The sequence below is a fragment of the Crinia signifera genome, chromosome 5 (assembly GCF_055691185.1).
Source record: "Crinia signifera chromosome 5, ASM5569118v1, whole genome shotgun sequence".
Taxonomy (NCBI): Eukaryota; Metazoa; Chordata; class Amphibia; order Anura; family Myobatrachidae; genus Crinia; species Crinia signifera.
In genome coordinates, this window is record NC_139221.1 from 34,776,394 (window position 1) to 34,795,858 (window position 19,465).

Consider the following 19,465-nt stretch of genomic DNA (forward strand, 5'->3'; position numbering starts at 1 on the left):
AGGTTAAAATGGGGTGCATGAGAGAATGTGACCACAATAAGATTAATTAAAAATTTAATATAATAAACAATATACACTAAGCATCGGCACTCACCTTTCCTAGTTTTGGGGTGCCCTATGGCTTGTGATCACCTTGTTTAAACAGAAATTGTATATATGGAGATATAGATAGATATATCACAGATAAATATATGTCCCAGAATCCGGCACTCAAAATATTCCAATTTCTTGGGGAAGCGTGCTCTGGCTTAATTTAAATATCAGTTTAAGTCCGTGAAATCCACCGACACCATTTCACCTCCTAGGACATTTATCATACCCGTTGTTTGGGTCACAATTCCAAGTAAAATAGGAAGTTACCAAAAAATCTAAAATATATATTTTTTTTAACAATCATTAAACATGAATAAACATATAAATCATCACAATCATAATTTCACAGTAGAGTGTGCTTTGAAAGCATCTTCCTATTTTAAGTAGATGAGGACAGTAGACTTGAACTGAACGCATTTCATCCCTAGGACTTCATCAGGGGTATGTTCAATTATGATAGTGAACCCAAATAAAATTTTGCATATAAGCTTCCGGTATTCCTAATTTTTTTTATGCATATTGGCATAAAGTCCACAGTATAGATACACTCGTATTGGTTGTGAAAAACATAAAATGTTTCTCCACTAGCCGAAGTGGGTATTAGATTGGATTTATACTGTAGGTACAAACTGACATTGGACTTCTCACATCTGGCTCCTCCAGAACTTACTTGACAGAGGCCATGAAACGTTGGTATATAGACGGTTGTGGTGCGGCACTCACAGCTCTTTCAAAGATTCTCGGAAACACCAATAACGGTCAACGTTTCAAAATTTATTATTTTGTCATCAGGATGACAAAATAATAAATTTTGAAACGTTGACCATTATTGGTGTTTCCGAGAATCTTTGAAAGAGCTGTGAGTGCCGCACCACAACCGTCTACATTTGCACTCTGCTGTGCAGGCACCAGCCTATACCACTAACTCGTTGGGAGTGCCGGACCCCTCTGCGTTCTATATATATATATATATATATATATATATATATATATATATATATATATATATATATATATTCATCCAAATAGGACAGCACTACTTCTCCCATCCATCAGCTGCCGGGGTGCTCAAATCCAGAGGGAACACCACACGAGATGCTCCCACAAATACAGTCTTATGAAACACAGATGCACTCACCGGTCTTCTTTTTGTTGTGTGAAAAAAGGGTTTTAATACATACCACAAAAGTATGACAAACAATTACATGACAGTGGGTGGTACGGTCAACGTTTCGGTCTACTGGTGAGACCTTTTTTAAAGACCTCCTCTCCTGCCCTCCTGTCATATAATTGTTTGTCATACTTTTGCGGTATGTATTAAAACCCTTTTTTCACGCAAGAAAAAGAAGACCGGTGAGTGCATCTGTGTTTCATAAGACTAATATATATATATATATATAATTTTATTTTTTTCTTACTGTATATTACTTTAAAGTTAATCCTTAAATGTAAATGTTCCCAAGCTTCTTTTCTGGATGCGATTGTTATGTCACCTAAGCAGTTCCGTTTATACATATGAGTCTTTGTGAACTACAGCTATACTGGTTGTTTCACTGTGTACTGTATGTTACAATTTATTTTCCGATCAGTATCCAATAAACCTTATCAATGTGATATCGAGGCCAGTCAGAGACCTACTTGTCCTCTTGGAATATTGGCAATTTACTTAAGAACCACTTTCCTTTTTTGTATACAGTACTTTTACCTTTTGTTTGCTTAAATACCATTCAAAAGTATTTTCTAGTTGTTGTCCTGTTATTTTATTCCTATGCCTCGGGAAATAATGGCTAGAGAAATATCTGTTATTACTGGTCCTTTCTAAACATATAAATACCTTTTTCTTTTTTTTTTATATATTTTTCTTACTTCGCATTAAACAAGTAAATTAATTACAGCTGCTTCAGTTTTTCTGTTTCTATCTTTTTTGGCTCGTTAACTGTAACATTTTAAATTTTAAATAGGAAAGAATAACAGTATTCAGATATAATTACACAATTGAATGCCACTTTTCCCAGATAAATATTTATGCAAATTCTAATGGTCAGATGTGAAATAAAACTTAATTATGTTGGCTGCACTCTCCAGATTTTTTTGGGCAAAGGGACAAGGCCATCTGCACTTATCATATAACATTTTATAATTTTGGAATTGTTCAATAATTTTTTTTGTTTTTTTGTTTTATGTTTCCCATAGCTCCGAAAGTGATTCTGGCTCTCAAAGTGCCTGTGACCAGCTTGTGACTCCTACAGCACTTGCAGCTTGTACAAGAGTGGATTCCTGTTTTACTCCCTGGCTTGTCCCCTCATTGGGTGTTTCAGTGCAGTTCGATCACCTGGAGTTGCACTTGTATCACCATCTGGATCAGTTAGGCTCAGGTACAGTATGTGTTTTCTTAGTATACAGAATATAATAAATAAATATCTGATTTGCCCAGTTTCAACCAGGCAAAGGTTTGCTTGGCGGAACATTTGACCCCTTTTCACCCCGTTTTCCATATGATTAAAAAATAAGTTTAAAACAAAAAGTTTTGAAAAAATATATATTTTTCGGCCATCCCAAGCAATAACAACAAACGCAGGTGGCGCACACAAATGAATGGAACAACCGCCGCCTGTGGTGTGCTCAACAAAATAGAATGGACAATTACCAAATGGAATCACAATGAAACTTTTCAAGGCATTTGGAGTAAAAGAATTTCGGGAAACCGGTGGGTTTTCTTTTTAGAAGCAAAATAACTTTTTCGGACCCTGCGTGTAACCAACGATGTGGCCGAAAGAGGAGATGCTCTCTTTCAAGAACTGAATTGTAAAATAACCAAGGATGAGGATGAACTGCAGTTTCTGTTATAAGTAGTTTCTGAGCATCGAAAGGCTTATCCTGACTGCTGCAAGATAGGCCAGAGAGAAGTATTATTTAACGCCCCAGTGGCACTAATAGTTTTCACTGTAATATTAGTTTATATGCTGCCAAATAGTTGAATAAATTTTAATTGGCTTGGGATGGCTCTAAAATATATATTTTTTTAATTATTTATTTGTGGAAACTCATCGGGGGCAATTCTAACATACAGGTATATTTATTGTCTTTCAGTTATAGATCAAAGTTGACCAAAATTACATAGAAAAAAAAATGCATGGCTCTTTAGGATGATCAGTTATGTTAAGTGGATAATTGGAGACCAGAATGTTATTAAATAGTATGACAACTAGAGTATGGTTTTGTTGGCGTTGCCCTATTTAACAACACATAAGTTGAAGCCTTCAATATCAAACCCTTGTCATCAGCTCATTTATGAGCATATGCCATGTCTCAATCAAAGGAGATTTGTTTGAGTTCAGAAAAAGTATTTTGATTCTCATTTTGGTGGACAAGGCTACAAAACAATTTCTGAAAACCTTCCCAATACACTGCCAGGGATATAGTGTACACATTAAGGAATGGTCATCCAACAAATATTTATACAAGAGTGAGGCATACAGTATAGTATTCCAGGAGGAAGACCCCAGAGTAACACCAAATATTCCATAGGCCACTTTTCTAATGTCACTGTTTGAGTCCACCATCAGCTAAACACTGTTCATGCGTAGTGTGTGGGAAGGTAACAAGAAGGAAGCCATTAATCGCCAAGCAGAACATTACTGCCCATTTAAAGTTTACTGAAGACCACCAGAATGACTGAAGACCGTTGGAAGAATGTTTTGTGTACAGTTAAGTTTAAAATAGAACTTTACGGCTTAAATAAGAATCATGTTCTGAGAAAATCAAACCCTGTAGTCTAACATATAATCTCCTGCCAAACATGGAACACGGTGATGGCAGTAGCACGACAATGGGCTATTTTGGTTTCTCAAGACCTGGATGGCTTGCTAACATTGATGGAAATCGGAAACCATGAAGCAAAAGAGTAAGGGTATCAGCCTGCATACCAAATCTTAAAAGAAGATGGGTCTTCCATAAAAACAATAACGCTAGACATTCTACTGTACATAAAAAGGGTTTAGCATCGCTTTTAAAAAAACATATAAGATTGTCCGGAATTCCGCACATCTGGCAAACCTCGGACCTTATTACTTGTGCCCCAAAATATTTATGCCTCCTGCAGAGGAGCTTAAAGAAAGGAGGGGGCCCATGTGAAGGCCTCGATTGGGCCCCCTACTCTTCTACTGCGCTTGTGCAAATTACCAGAAAATGGCAGCGTGGCCACTTTCCCAGTGCATTTTGATGTAGCGCAGACAGACCGATGGAGAGGTAAGTATTTTTACATGGATGCAAGGAGTGTGCACCACACACCTTGCACCTCTTATAGATATACCAGCGGCTTCACATGGCCTCGAGCTTGACCACTTGTGACACTTTTCATTGTCCTCTCCTGTAGCCGATACTGCCGGTCACAGCAGTGCCCTCTTCCTTTTACACTACATATTTCCTTTCCTTATGTTACAGTGTTTCTCTTGGCTGTCAGGAGGTTAGAACGGGTCTGTTTTTGATTGAGATTTTCTTTTAATGATGCCCATTTCAAATTGTAGCTTTACCCAGCGCTGGAACACTAATTAGGATATGGAAAATTGCTAATTTTTACAATAAAAATGTACAATTTGAAAGCTATTAGAACACCTCATAAACAATATAAAATATGAGACAGTCATTTCCTTTTTTTTATTATTATATTTGTACATGCTATAGCCTGGCGATGTGGGGTTTCTGTTTTTTAATCTTATGTTCCATGTATTCTACATGTTATGGTATTTGCAAGAAAGTTTAATATTGTTTTTTTTTTTTTTCTTTCAGAGCCACCAAAATGCTTGCAACCATTTACCTCTGATAGAACAACCCCCAGTGACCTGGAGTACATGCTGATCTCTCTGAAGGAGCCCCGCGTGTATCTGCGGCAGTGGAGCGGCTCGTCTGTGTGTAAGGAGATACGATTCTCCACCGAGGCAGATTGCCAACTGCTGGAATGCCGCAATCTCACCATGAAGAGTTTAGTTAAACCGTTCCACATCCAGGGGCACACGGCCGTCTCCACCAGCGCTCTGGAGAAGTTCATTGATTGCACTGTCCTGATGGATCCAATATTTGTGAACTTTGGGCAGCACTCTGTACACTCCATTAGCACCGCGATCCAGGCCTGGCAACAGGTAAGATGCCTGCTATGTAGGTCAGTGAGAAGCCCCTTACGTCTCTTCCTGTTCTATACATGTCAGGACAATCTTGTATTTCCAACGATGATGTGGTTATTTCGACTTATGCATTGCTGCTATGTAATGACATTTGGGTTGGCACTGTGATCCAGAATACAGTTCTTCTAGTACAGCATGGGCTCAGAGTGGTTGTCGCGTTGTGCTTCAGAATACAGTTCTGTTAGTATATCATGGGCACGGAATAGAGGCCACACAGTGCTCCAGAATACAGTTCTGCTAGTATAGCATGGCCACGGAATGGATGTCACACAGTGCTCCAGAATACAGTTCTGCTAGTATAGCATGGCCACGGAATGGATGTCACACGGTGCTCCAGAATACAGTTCTGCTGGTATAGCATGGCCTCAAAATGGATGTCAGTCACACAGTGCTGCAGAATACAGTTCTGCTAGTGGCCACGGAATGGATGTCACACGGTGCTCCAGAATACAGTTCTGCTAGTATGGCATGTTATTGGAATGTACAGTATGTTGCTTTCCAGAATACAGTTCTGCTAGTATAGCATGGGATCGGAATTGATGTCACACGGTGCTCCAGAATACAGTTCTGCTAGTATAGCATGGGATCGGAATTGATGTCACACAGTGCTCCAGAATACAGTTCTGCTAGTATAGCATGTTATTGGAATGTACAGTATGTTGCTTTCCAGAATACAGTTCTGCTAGTATAGCATGGGATCGGAATTGATGTCACACGGTGCTCCAGAATACAGTTCTGCTAGTATAGCATGGGATCGGAATGGATGTCAAACAGTCCTGTCCTCTTCTTTTCCTTAGTCTGCAGCTTCCTGCAACAGATGTCACAATACTCTGCACTGTTGCAGCTGCCTGCTCCTCTCTGATGCTGCAGGTAGCCAGGAAACTATTGGGACTTTAATAAGGCAAATCCCTCCCACAGTAGCCAGTTGAGCAGTGGGAGTTCAGGAAACCACACTCTCCTCCCCATGCTTTGCTGATTGGCTAGAGTGCATCCTGTGGGACCAGCTTTTTTTTTTTTTTTCACCCCAATGTTATTGTGTGTGACACAACAGGGTCTAGCAATAAGATGTTGCAGCACAGTGTAAGAAGCGCTGATATTGATGAAAGATCATTGTATTCCTTCCAATAGCATTGATTGGATTTAAAGGTATTGCTAGGTTGATGCAATGTGGGGCCGGGGCCAGGAGATCAGAAGCACACTTGGCACTTGGCTGATGAGCAGTGGGACGGTCAGGATAAAATAGGCACACACTAGGCTGATGCACTGTGAGGGCCGGCCAGGATATGAGTCATGGACTAGGCTGATGCACTGTGAGGGCCAGCCAGGATATGAATCACAGACTAGGCTGATGCACTGAGGGGGCCGGCCAGGATATAAGTCACAGGCTAGGCTGATGCGCTGTGGGGCCGGCCAGGATATGAGTCACAGGCTAGGCTGATGCGCTGTGGGGACGGCCAGGATATGAGTCATGGACTAGGCTGATGCGCTGTGGGGGCCAGCCAGGATATAAATCACAGGCTAGGCTGATGCGCTGTGGGGCCGGCCAGGATATGAGTTACAGACTATGTTGATGCGCAGTGGGGGCCGGCCAGGATATAAGTCACAGGCTAGGCTGATGCGCTGTGGGGGCCGGCCAGGATATAAGTCACAGGCTAGGCTGATGCGCTGTGGGGGCCGGCCAGTATATGAGTCACAGACTAGGCTGATGCGCTGTGGGGGCCGGCCAGGATATGAGTCACAGACTAGGCTGATGCACTGTGGGGGCCGGCCAGGATATAAGTCACAGGCTAGGCTGATGCGCTGTGGGGGCCGGCCAGGATATAAGTCACAGGCTAGGCTGATGCGCTGTGGGGGCCGGCCAGTATATGAGTCACAGACTAGGCTGATGCGCTGTGGGGGCCGGCCAGGATATGAGTCACAGACTAGGCTGATGCGCTGTGGGGGCCGGCCAGGATATGAGTCACAGACTAGGCTGATGCGCTGTGGGGGCCGGCCAGGATATGAGTCACAGACTAGGCTGATGCGCTGTGGGGACCGGCCAGGATATGAATCACAGACTAGGCTGATGCGCTGTGGGGGCCGGCCAGGATATGAGTCACAGACTAGGCTGATGCGCTGTGGGGACCGGCCAGGATATGAGTCACAGACTAGGCTGATGCGCTGTGGGGGCCGGCCAGGATATGAGTCACAGACTAGGCTGATGCGCTGTGGGGACCGGCCAGGATATGAATCACAGACTAGGCTGATGCGCTGTGGGGGCCGGCCAGGATATGAGTCACAGACTAGGCTGATGCGCCGTGGGTCTTGTACAGATTGAGTGGGTCATTTTTTTCTGGCATCTGAGATGTTAGTACATTTTGGCATTATTGCTTCCTGCTTCACCCTAATGAGTTCCCCATGAGAGCACATATCCCCATATGCCTAGGGTGCAGAGTCTAGGTGTTGGCACTGTTGCTGCCCCATGGCACCTGTGCTTGGCTTTTCGTGTGCCTGCAGCAATACCCTATTCGACTCCAGCATTCTTAAGTGACTCAAGGAGCTTAACTTCACCCGAGCTGCCGCAGAGCCGCCTGCAGTGGCTTCAGGACATTCCGGGCACTCAGCTAATTGTGGTCCCATCATGACATCACATGTTCAGGGTGGGGGCATCCAGCACTGGGGGGGCATTTTCATCATGTGTAACAAGTGGCCTGCCAGTTCTACCATTTAGTATATATTCTAATGAATCACTGCATTTGTAGGCGAACTCAGGTCATTAATCTTGATTGTGTAAGAACCACTAGGACACAAGGCACGCGTTGCTCCATTGTCCCCCATAGCAAACCTTTAATGAAGTGCTTGAGCAATATAGGCATTCCATGTGATTCTCCTCAACTCCCTTGTCGAGCTGTTTGTCTCCGATAATTAATAGTATGTGTAACATTGGGAGCCAGAATTCTTAGCCCTAAACCCCTTGGCTAATAAAGCGATCTTCCCTGCCTCCCCGGGGTCTTTGGGTGCTCCTCCCATGAATTAGCTGAAGAAAAACAAAGTCATCTTTATTTATATGCCTGCAGAGCTGGAGACGTGTTTGGATTAATTACCGAACATGGCACTACAGCAGCAGCAACTAGTAGAAGATAAAACATCTGTTTTATATCAAACATTCTTTTTTAAGGGCATTCCATGTTGCAGGAGGACATTCATAAAACAAGAGCTAGTGTGATCTAAATCCTTACAGCTGGTTCAAATAGCACTGGATCACTGCAATAAAAATACAGCCCAAAATGCCGTTTTAGTGTCATGTTTTAAACAGCGCAGTTAAATGTATTTTTGTTATTTATAGTTTATACATGGACCTTTGTCACACAGACTGCGCGTGGTAAGGGTCCAAATCGGAGTTGGGCAGTCGGAGGCAGTGACACTTGCATTGTGTGTACAGAACCACAGCCGTAACAAAGGGTGTTTCATCGGTTCTGCTGCACATTGCTCTGTGAGCTGCACCCTCGTTGCCCAGGGTCCCTGCATCTGGCTGCCTGGAATGGGCACCGGAGCTTTGTTTGCATTGCTCCAGACATTGCTCCTGAGGATGATCTTGCGGTGCTGCTGTTCTTGCCGGCAGTGGAGGCCTCGCCCCTCGTCATGAAACCATATGGTCGGGGGTGTGGTCAGCATATGGTGTTGTGAGCTTTAAAGTAAAATAGCGTGTATACCTAATTGTACTGATCTCTGCACCTGCCAATCCTTGTTTTCCTTGCATTAAACTGACCTCAATCCCCTTTTGCTTAGATACATCCAATATTGTCCGGCTCCTCCATTTGATCCATGCAGAAGGTTCTACAGATTATTTTGGTCTGTTTCACCAGCCCTCCGATTAGTTTTTAGCTTTGCCAAGCAATGGTATGGTCCATTTGTGACTTTAATATGATTTGTTATGTCATCCGTCTACTTAAATGTCCACAGCAGTTCCTCTTGAAGAAACCACCATGTACTGTATAATACCACATCAGCTTCCACATACAATATACTAGAACAGTGTCCTTCCTCAGAGACATTACCAGTGCAGAGCCCACTCTTGTGACCAGTGAACAATACAGACACCATTCTCTGGTTGCTAATGGTCTTGGGAGAGTCCATTGCCAACTGCACAGTAGAACCCCAATTTCTTCATGGCATTTGTACGATACAGATCTCATTTGTGGTAGTCTATTTACAGTGCAAAGCCCATTCCTAATAATTGGTTCATTACAGAGCCCATTCGAAGTAAGTATAGAGGCCATTCTCGGTTGTCAATGTACAATACAGAGATCATTCCCGGTGGTACTGTAAGTGTACATTCCCAGCCTATTCCCAGTGGACAGTGTACAATACAGAGTCCATTCCTAGAAGTCAATATATGATACATAGTTAATTCCTGGTGGTCAATGTACAATACAGAGCACATACCTGGTTTTCAGTGTACAATACAAATCTATGGTCCAGATATCTGATGTACTGTACACAATATAGAGTACATGTAAAGCAAACTTACTTGTTACCAGTGTACAATATACAAACCGTTAACTGTAGACTAGACTAACATTCTCTTTTGTTCTCATGCAGTATATCCAACCTTTCAGCCTGTTGTAATTGAGGATTGTGTAATGCATACCTCCCAACTTCAGCCTGAAAAGGGGGCGGGGGCGTATGCAAATGAGGACGCGGCTTATGCTAATTAGCCGCAACCTTATTTTCATACAGCGTCTAGTCTACTAGATTGGGGGGTCTCCCAACTGCCACCCCCCGCAGCGGGACAATGCCTGCCGCGGGTGGGACAGCGGGACAGGACCCGAAAATCGGGACTGTCCCGCTGTAATCGTGACAGTTGGGAGGTATGGTAATGTCTTGCATTGATCTCAGGCAGCCAATGATCACTGTAGGGAAGCGCACATAATTCTGTTACCTAATGATAGAACTGGCTGATGGTGTTTATTTTCCTGTACAGCACTGAATACCTCTGCCAAAGATAATTGGAAGGGAACAAACAGAGGCAAATCATAAGTGGCTGGTGGCATTGCTCTTAGTATCTGGTATTTCCTGAATGGTGCTTCTGGGTCCAAATGAAAACTATAACTGATTGGAGAGATGGGACGCAGAAGGGGGTTTCGGAGATATCACAGTACTGTACATTCCGATATATAAGAACTGCGGATTAGACCATTATTTATACCAATGCTTAACTACGCTCTATTCTAAGTATCCCCCCTCTGTTTACATGTCCTCATCCACATATTATCCAAATGACTCTGTAATTCCTACATAACAAGATAACTAATAACTTCTCATGTACCCCAACTTTCCTTCTGCTTGCAATTCTCCTAGTACCTCATGTCCTCACCACGTTCATATCCACAAACGAAATCTTTTCATTGTTATTTTCCAGTACAGTTACTATGCTTGGCAGCCGCTACACTGTGCATGTCCTCTTTATGTTAATGTCACATCTTCTCACCTTGGCATTACAAGGTGGTGGCAGGGTCACTAAATACTACAGGTTGAGTATCCCGTATCCAAAATGCTCGGGACCAGGAGAATTTTGGATAACGGATTATTCCGTATTTCGGAATATTTTAATATTTCAATGATGTATTTTGAAGTATCTTGCATTTATGCTGTATAAACACATAATATACACACAAATATAGTTTATTACCACATAAAATACACACAAATATATTTTAATTGTTCAAAAAACAAGGTTTCAAAACGTGAAACAAAATGTGTGTACTATCTCAGCACTGAATTTGAATGCCAAGCAATCATTGTCTTGCACATATATAGTGCCAGTTACATATCATGTCCCCAGTGATGCTGTTACAAATGTCCCCAGTGAGTTTTTAGCAAAAAAAATTTTTTTTTTCACTTTCTGGAATGTCCGTATTTCGGAATAATTCGGATAACGGATATTCGGATACGGGATACTCGACCTGTAATACTTTCTCTTCGGTGGTAGGTGTAGCAGACTGCCAGTGCCACCACCCGAGCCTGGCTGTCTTCCAAGAAATTAGGTTATTCATTACTCAGGGAATTTTCTAAGGTGTATGGTGTAGGTGCAGTGAACCTCGTTCCCACCCTTCCCTGATAAGATAACACATATACAAGGTAGAAATGAATAACCCTTAACTAGATGATGGTTTATTAACAGAGATAGGAAAAAGTATTCTAGTGCCGACATAGGTTGGTCTTCTGGCGCATTATGATCCTATAATATATATGCACAGTGGGCCTGATTCAGAGATATGTATACTAAGCACATCAGCTGTGTCTTTGGATTCAGCTGCTGTACGATAATATGATAATCAGAAGGAGGTGTCTGAAGTGGCCCACTAATCAGCTGCTCTGTATAATTTTTAATTATGCAAACTACAAATGTTACTTCAGTGCTGATTGGTTGCCATTGGCCAATTCTCCTCTGGCTCACTTCTCTTCCGTTCAGACTGTACATCTACCACTGAGTTTATTGTTGTGTTACCTGCCAGCTACTGTACATTCATTGGAGCAAGGTCTGTAACCACAATGGTTGCAGGGAGTGCTATTGCTAAGGACTCTATACCTTAGGCGCCCACCTACATGCTCAGTCTCCCCCCCTCACCTTGACTATACCACAACCAGGGACAAACAGCCACCTACTTGCCATAATACTAATACTAATAGGCTGTCCCTGTGTTCCTCTATGACAGCCTGCAGCATACATGATGTTTAGGAGCTAAGCAGGAACCTGGCGAACACATTGTGAATAGAGTGGCAGCAGAGTCGACTGGGGCAGTCCATTGGCATTCAGTAGCAGTGGCATACTGTGAACGGGGGGGAACTACAATAAGGCAGAATATTAGTTTTTGCATTGCGAGGTATAATGTAAACTAGAGTAAAAAAAACCCCAAGGGTTGATCAAATTACCTGCACAAAGAAAACCTAAAATGACGGGGAGGGGGAGGGGGGAGGGGGGGGGGGGGGGGGAGGGAAGGACTCTTCCAAAAACTCCAAAATTTGTGAATGTTAATAAAATAATTTAATTTTTCCTCCACAAGGGCGCTAATTCAGAAAAATTTTTACATCTGGGATAGTGAGTACACCTTAAGTGATATTACAGTATCAATAATTGTGGATTTAATCCATAGAAAACTTCTATTGAGTCAAGTTGACGTCAGGTATGATATTAGCACCCTAAATCACTCTGCTGTATGCGATTATACCACCTGGATGTAACATAATGCACGTGCGGGGACAGGGGCTCTGTAACTATCCTGTCCCTGCAATGAGTTTGGACCTCTACTGGTTCTACTGATGTGCATTGGGCAATGCTGGGGAACCCACTACCGGTTAATTTTGCGAAGTGTAGCCCATTGGATACTGCAGCACAATAACATCATCAGATACTTTAGCCGCAGGGGCCAAACTTGGTAATGGCTTATTCTAGGAATATACCGCAGTTTTTTTTTTTTTTTTTTTCTGTTAAATCGGCGCCCAATCCTCTTGACTTTTTGAAAACAGAATCCGTACAAAGACAGAGACACCAAATGGTGGACTGATTTATTGAAGTGAAGTCCTTTCGTAAACAATAAGGTATTGTAATGTACACGGTTAGGGGATTAGTGCCTGTGTTCTGGCTTATTGTCCCTACAGGTATTATACCAGAAAGTACTGCTGTGAGGTCTTTCCTGGCATCCATTGCATGTGAACACGGAGGACATGGAGAACGTATCATGATAGTTGAGCTTCTAATAAATTCCGTTGTTATTTTCCCGTTTCAGAACCAGTGCCCCGAAGCAGAGGAGCTGATCTACAGTCATTTTGTCGTCTGTAATGACACACAGGAGACACTGCGGTTTGGCCAGTTGGATACGGACGAGAACATAGTGCTGGCTAGTCTCCATAGCCACCAGTACTGCTGGCGCTCGCACAAGTCCCTACAGGTACAAATCAAAGTGATTTCCAAGCCGCCCAATACATTTCATTAAGCATTTCGTACATTTTCTCATGGTTTTATTTTTTAGAAATACCATAGCAAAATGAAAACAGTGAGTGGTTTCCTGCAAAGTATTTTACTGAGCTGAGAACTGTACCGTTCTACGCACCAGCAGCCAGAGTTGGCAAGTGTGCGTATTGATATTTATTTGCTTAAGTCACTAGCACATAGTCTATCTTATGTTTCAGCACCGTAGTGATTGGTCATCATCATTTCTGCATACAGGAATGCTGCTGCCGTTTCTATATTCGAATCTTAAAGGAATCATAATGGCCACTTTTAAGACTTAAGCTCCATACACACTGGGCGGTTATTCGCATCGTGTATGGACATCGGTGACCGCTGTCAGCGATGGGTGGATAGCTGCTCAGTGCATACACACTGAGTGGCTTTCCCCTTGCCCGGTGCTGTCAGCAGGGGCGGACGGCTTTGCATAATGCGGCACTATGCAAAGCCGCCCACATAGCTGGTAATACAAGCAGATGAGCGGCTTTGCCAGTGATGATGCGGGAGCGCTCGTCACCACTCATGGCTGGGCCACACAGTGGGCTGCTGTGTCAAAAATATCTATCTATCCAAAAGAAAGTCCCTGGTAATCCTCTATGTGTCTGAATGGACTAATCATGAGAACCACTAGATGACTTTCACATTTGTAGAGCGCATTTCTTGCAGTTTATGTGTATGGAAGATTAATCTGTGACAAAAGGGTTTAGTAAGAATAACAATTTCCCTAAGAGGAGAATGGCAGTGCTCTACAGTGCACACAGTGGCAAATAGTGGTACTGCAATAGCTGTGCTGTAGGGAGGATCAGCATCAGCTACCCTGATCCTCCGCTTATCGAAGGCTTCTGGAAATCATCAAAGCACATTCTTCACTTATGTCCCCTCCCCCATGTCTCCTTAATGCTCATCCTTAACCTGCTTCCATCAGTAATATAGACAATTCTTTCACATGAATGCCTCTGCCCCCTACCTCCACAAATGCAGTGGTGTTGAGAGGGGGGGGGGGTGGGTAATAATTACCCAGGTCTGATGGAGGGACCCAGTGGGGCCCTTGTTAGCTGGCAGCAGCAGCTCTTCTCAGCATGCTGTTGTGTGCTGCTGGGCTGTATTTGATTTTAAGGGTACATGGCCATGCCTTCTGCAACTATACCACGCCCACTGAAAAGTACCTGGGCCTTGTTAGACTCTCTACTGCCCTGCCCAAGTGTGCCTACAATCCCCTCTCTACAAGTACGTGTGCCTCTTACCTAGCCATATGCACCTACCATTGCTCCTCCCAATATGTACTTATGCACCCTGCCTCACCAAGGAAGTGTCTAATCCCCTCTCCCCTTGAGTGTCTCTGCCCCCTCTCCCTATAAGAGCCTCTGCCTCCTACCTTCCCATATGTGCGTATCATCTCCCCTCCCCATATGTACCACTGCCTCCAGCATTCCCAAATGTGCCTCTACTGCCACCCCAATCCCTCCCCATGAGTGCTTCTTACCCCTCTGTCTGTCTGTCTGTGTCATGCATAAATAGAAAATTAAGTGGGGATGAAAAAAAGATGAGGCCCTATCATGAGAGCTTATATTCTAATGGTAGTTGTAGGAGTCTTGGTATTGGGGGAAATACAGAGTGGTTAAGGCCGTGGGAAATAGGTAGACAACACCTTGTGCTCTACTTAGCGTGAGTGTGTTTTATGGGAGGGTTTGAAGGAATGGAAGGTGGAGATAGGTCAGGCTACATTCACCAAATGAGGAGGTATAGAGGGAATTGTAGGGTTCTGAGAACAAAGCCTTGAGGAACCCCAACAAAGGTGAATGGACACCCATCACACAAGAGAAATGGTGCACTCCTGCTAAAGGTATAGACTTTTCAGACCAGGTGGATGAGTTTGGTTTTTGACAATTGCCAGGAAATGTTCTGATGCCAGAGTTCAGAGCTACAGTGGAGGTGCTGGCGTTATGCTGTGGTGCTGTTTCAGCTAGTTTCACAGAAAATTCCATTATCCCGGCAGACTGGCCAGCTTTAGAGTCCGAATCTTAACCCCACTGAGAACCTCTGGGACAAACTGAAGCCACGGGTGTATTCTAGGCTGTCTTGACCTTCTTCACTGTCACAGTTGGTCATGGCCTCTGAGAAGGAGTGGCCTTATGGCAGGGCTGGGCAATTGCGGCCCTCCAGATGTTGAGGAACTACACATCCCAGGATGATTTGCATTAGTTTTGCTATGTGGCCATGCTGAAACTGATGCAAGGCATGCTGGGATGTGTAGTTCCTCAACATCTGGGGGGCCGCAATTGCCCAGCCCTGCCTTATGGTGTGACCAAGATTTCTGTATTTTGGGGCCAGCCCAGCACTCCCTGTGCAGCTGGGAAGCTCCTGGCTCACCACCCTGCACTATATAGATTGCTGGGTACACACCAGGGCGACTAGGGCCCGATCCCATTAATCTAGATCCAATTCCGACCGATTGGATGTAGATTGTGTGGTGTTTGGGCCCTTTTCTGTCCTGTTCTGATCCAATTCCGATCGGATGCGCGGCCACGTGGGTCAGTCGATCATTATTCAGATCCTACCTGCAGCAGGTAGGATCTGGAAACGACCATACACCCGGGTGCGGGTCGCCATCAGATCGGTACCACTCATGGTGCACATCGTGAGCGGGTCGTGCGCTCCACGTCATCGGGAGCGGGTCGGACGAGACACTGACGATCCACTCACAATGTGCATCGTCAGCGGGTCGTCCTGGTATGTACCCTACATATGATTAACTCCCTCTCTGTCTGCAATACACTGCAGTCCGCAAGTGGGACAGCAACTGTACATGTAGGTTTAACTAGATAACACAATCCACAGATGGTGTTTGTGACCTGCCTGTCAAAAAAAAAAAAAAACTTTTTAGAAACTTAGGGGTTCCTAAGTGAAAAGTAGGGATGCTGTATATATTTGTTGTGGGCAGACAAGATGGCTTTTGTGCATAATACACAATATAAATCCTGCAGGACATTATAAAATATTCTGTACATTCTGTTTCCCCTCCAAATAAGATGTGACGAGCCGGATTTCAAAGCTTGTTATAGGCCGGTTTGGCATGTGCATACAATTCTGCTCTCAAACAAGGTGATTACATGTTTGTAGAAGGTTTGGAGCATGATGTCAATGAAACTAGTCTAAACTAACCAAGGACCCAAAATAACGTATTTAGCAGAACATGGTGTTTTATCAGATTGTAGAGTAGAATGCCTTAAATCACCTTCTAAAAATTCCATGGCTACTCTTAGCTTCATAAACACCTCATTACACCGCGCTCACATAATACACAAAGGTTGTTTTCGAGATGTAATGATATAGTTTATACAGATTTTATTCCAGCTTATTACAGTGCTTTTATGATGCTTTCTGGCAGGTTTCTACTTTCATGTATTTGAAGTAGCTGCCACAGGTTTAATTTATTCTTTAGACTTTAAAGTGAACCTGTCATCTGCAAACTTAGTAGCATGCATTTCTGAAAGTTATAGGTTCCCTCTCTCTAACCCAAACTATATAGAGTGAGCAGAACATACATGTGACTATGGGTTACTCCCGCTGCCAGAGATGTAAATAAACCACCCAGTTCTAGAACCGGGCTCATTAGGAATCCTCCATTCAATATTTCCTGAGTTCTAGGAACTAATCTAGGCCATAAAAGATCTAGACTCTGGCAGCAGACAGGACTGGGACATACAAATATGTAGCGTACTGGAGGGTTAGATGGGGCTTCCCTGGTACACAAACGAGGCGGCTTCCAGGTTATTTCACTATATAATGTCAAATAATAAATTAATAGCTTTTCAGATCTTCTCGGGCATGAAATAGGTACTAATATATGTAATGCGCAATTTAGGGGTCTAAGAACTAAGCATGGCGAAAGATATACTAGACGGAAAATAAAGTACCAACCAAACTGAGCCGGTAACATGGCAGTTAGTAGCTGATTGGCTGGTACTTTATCTCAATCAACTTTATGAGCGGTTTTCCCCCTGCCCGGTGCCATCAGCGGGGAAAGGAGGGCTTTGCCTATGCAAAGCCATCCTCAAAGTCGCTTATCTGCTGGTATTACCAGATAATATTTTATTGTAGAAATGGTTAAGGGAATGGTTCTTACCCTACTCCAAGTGCAGTCAATTGATAACAGGCACATTATGATTCTTTTTCCGGCATCATTCTCATTTTTTTGTTTTTCCCTCAAACTTTCTAGGCCCTCTTCACACAAATACACGTGGAGGATGAAATTAAAATATATGTATAAGATCGTACCAATTCTTTTGTTTAAACCCATTATATTTCCTTAATAGACCTCCTATTTGGTGTAAAACGTACCCAAACTCACACTCAAGTAAATTTATACACATAAAGGTTTCTTTTGGTCTTTATAATACCCTTTTTTTTTCACTTTCACACAGAGTTTTTTCTATCACCCCGTATAGAAGAATGGCCAAGTGTATCAACACACAGCTGAGGGCAGGTTATGTCAAGCGCATAGAGGTTTCTTTTAACAGTTTCTAAAGTTGGGGTAATGGTTAGCGTACCCTATTCACATTGCAGACGTATGATGACAGACACATTAGGGTTTCTTTTCTGGCATCAATCCTTGATATTCTCTTAAACTCTTTAGAACAATCTCCTCTTAATTTCTCCAAACCGACTACATCCACAGTGGTGGTTTTTTTTTATAGAAAAATCCACCCCAAACAGCTGGGGAAATTTGTCATACATATACTGTAGATCGGACAGATAAAGTATGAAATTGTAGCCACACAATGGTCACAAACATCCAGGCATTATAATACCCCTCCCAAATTTTTACATTTCTGTCCAGAAATGGATCTAGGTGTATTGATAAAGGTCAGCCGATCGAAATGCGTTGACCGGATCACAGAGTGTGAATCACCATATCAGAATTTAGATCCTGCAGAAGGTTTCTAACTGATGTATTGCCTTGGTGCCTGGAGAACAAGATGCTAATGTCTCTGGTCTCCATCTCCATGGTTATTGCAAGGGGTGCCTGAGCCACTGATTGAGTGGCTACTGTACCTCCACGGTACATAGGGGGTTATTCAATCCTGATCGCACGGCTGCGCAGACCATGCAATAATCAAATGACTATGCATGTGTATGGTTCACAGTATGCATGCATGAGGCCATCCTCATAAAATCCTGCTACTTTTTTGATAGCTGGCCGTACACAAGATGACTGAGGATGCTGGTGATTGGTGGTGGTAACTAGCCGTTTTCTGTGAGTGTCATGGAAAATTCAGGCATGCCCAGGCATTTGAGGGGAAGGCATGTAACGTCCCTCCGGCCCCGAACCAACTGGCTATGCACAGTGGTGCAAGTAAGGGGTACGGTGTACCTTTAAAAAAATATGTTGCTGGTACGCTATACCACTACGCATCCCCTGCTGCCACATTATTTCCCCACCCCTCCGCCTACTCGTGTTGAGGTAAGTAGAAAGGAGAGCAGTGCTGCAGACTTCTCCCACCCCTCTGGAGCTGCCGCAGAGAGTAGGAGAGTGAAGTGTAGTGCCTTCCCCCACCCATCCGATGGCTCTCGGCCATTTCAAATGCAGCGTGGCTCCTGTGCCAATCAGAGCTCACATACTGGGAGCCACGGTGATTGGCTGACGGGCCACGAGCTCTGATTGGCTCATGAGTCTGCTCCCCATATTTGAGAGCTGACAGTCTCCGGAGGGTTGAGGGAAGCCTTTAATGCTGTGCTCCACTCTAATACATGCAGTGCAGGAAGCCAGCCCGGGACTACAAGGGTGAGTCTGCATTATTCAGTGGCACTACAGGGGTAGTATGTACAGTAGCAGCTCTACAGGGGATATTATTTAGTGGCACTACAGGAGGCATTATGAAGCAGCACTACTGTGGGCATTATGTATAATTAACACTACAGGGGGCATTATGTGTATAAGCAGCACTAAAATGTCATGGGGGAGTGTGCAAAATTTACAACTTGTATAGCAATACCCGGAAGTGCCAGGAACAATGGTGCCGCCAGGAAAAGATACAGAAATCTGCATCTTTTTTCCGTGAAACCCATAGCCATGAGTAATTAGAAGCCTTATTGTGAGGCCTAATATTTAATGGTTATTATTGTGTGTGGTATAATATGTTAAATGAGCATTACGGTGGGTGGTATAATGTGTAGTGGGCATTACGGTGTGTGGTATGAT

The 19,465-nt window shown here is 43.5% G+C and overlaps 1 protein-coding gene across 4 annotated transcripts in view; it reads left to right on the plus strand.

Moving 5' to 3' along the window:
- VPS13B (vacuolar protein sorting 13 homolog B) overlaps positions 1-19,465 on the plus strand; it is a 790,826-nt gene that overhangs the window by 683,933 nt on the left and 87,428 nt on the right. For all 4 annotated transcript variants that reach the window (XM_083186988.1, XM_083186990.1, XM_083186987.1 and 1 more), the window contains exons 41-43: positions 2,287-2,468; positions 4,882-5,231; positions 13,043-13,204. In XM_083186988.1, the coding sequence (XP_083043114.1) occupies positions 2,287-2,468; positions 4,882-5,231; positions 13,043-13,204 (694 nt within the window). The remainder of the gene's footprint in view (positions 1-2,286; positions 2,469-4,881; positions 5,232-13,042; positions 13,205-19,465) is intronic.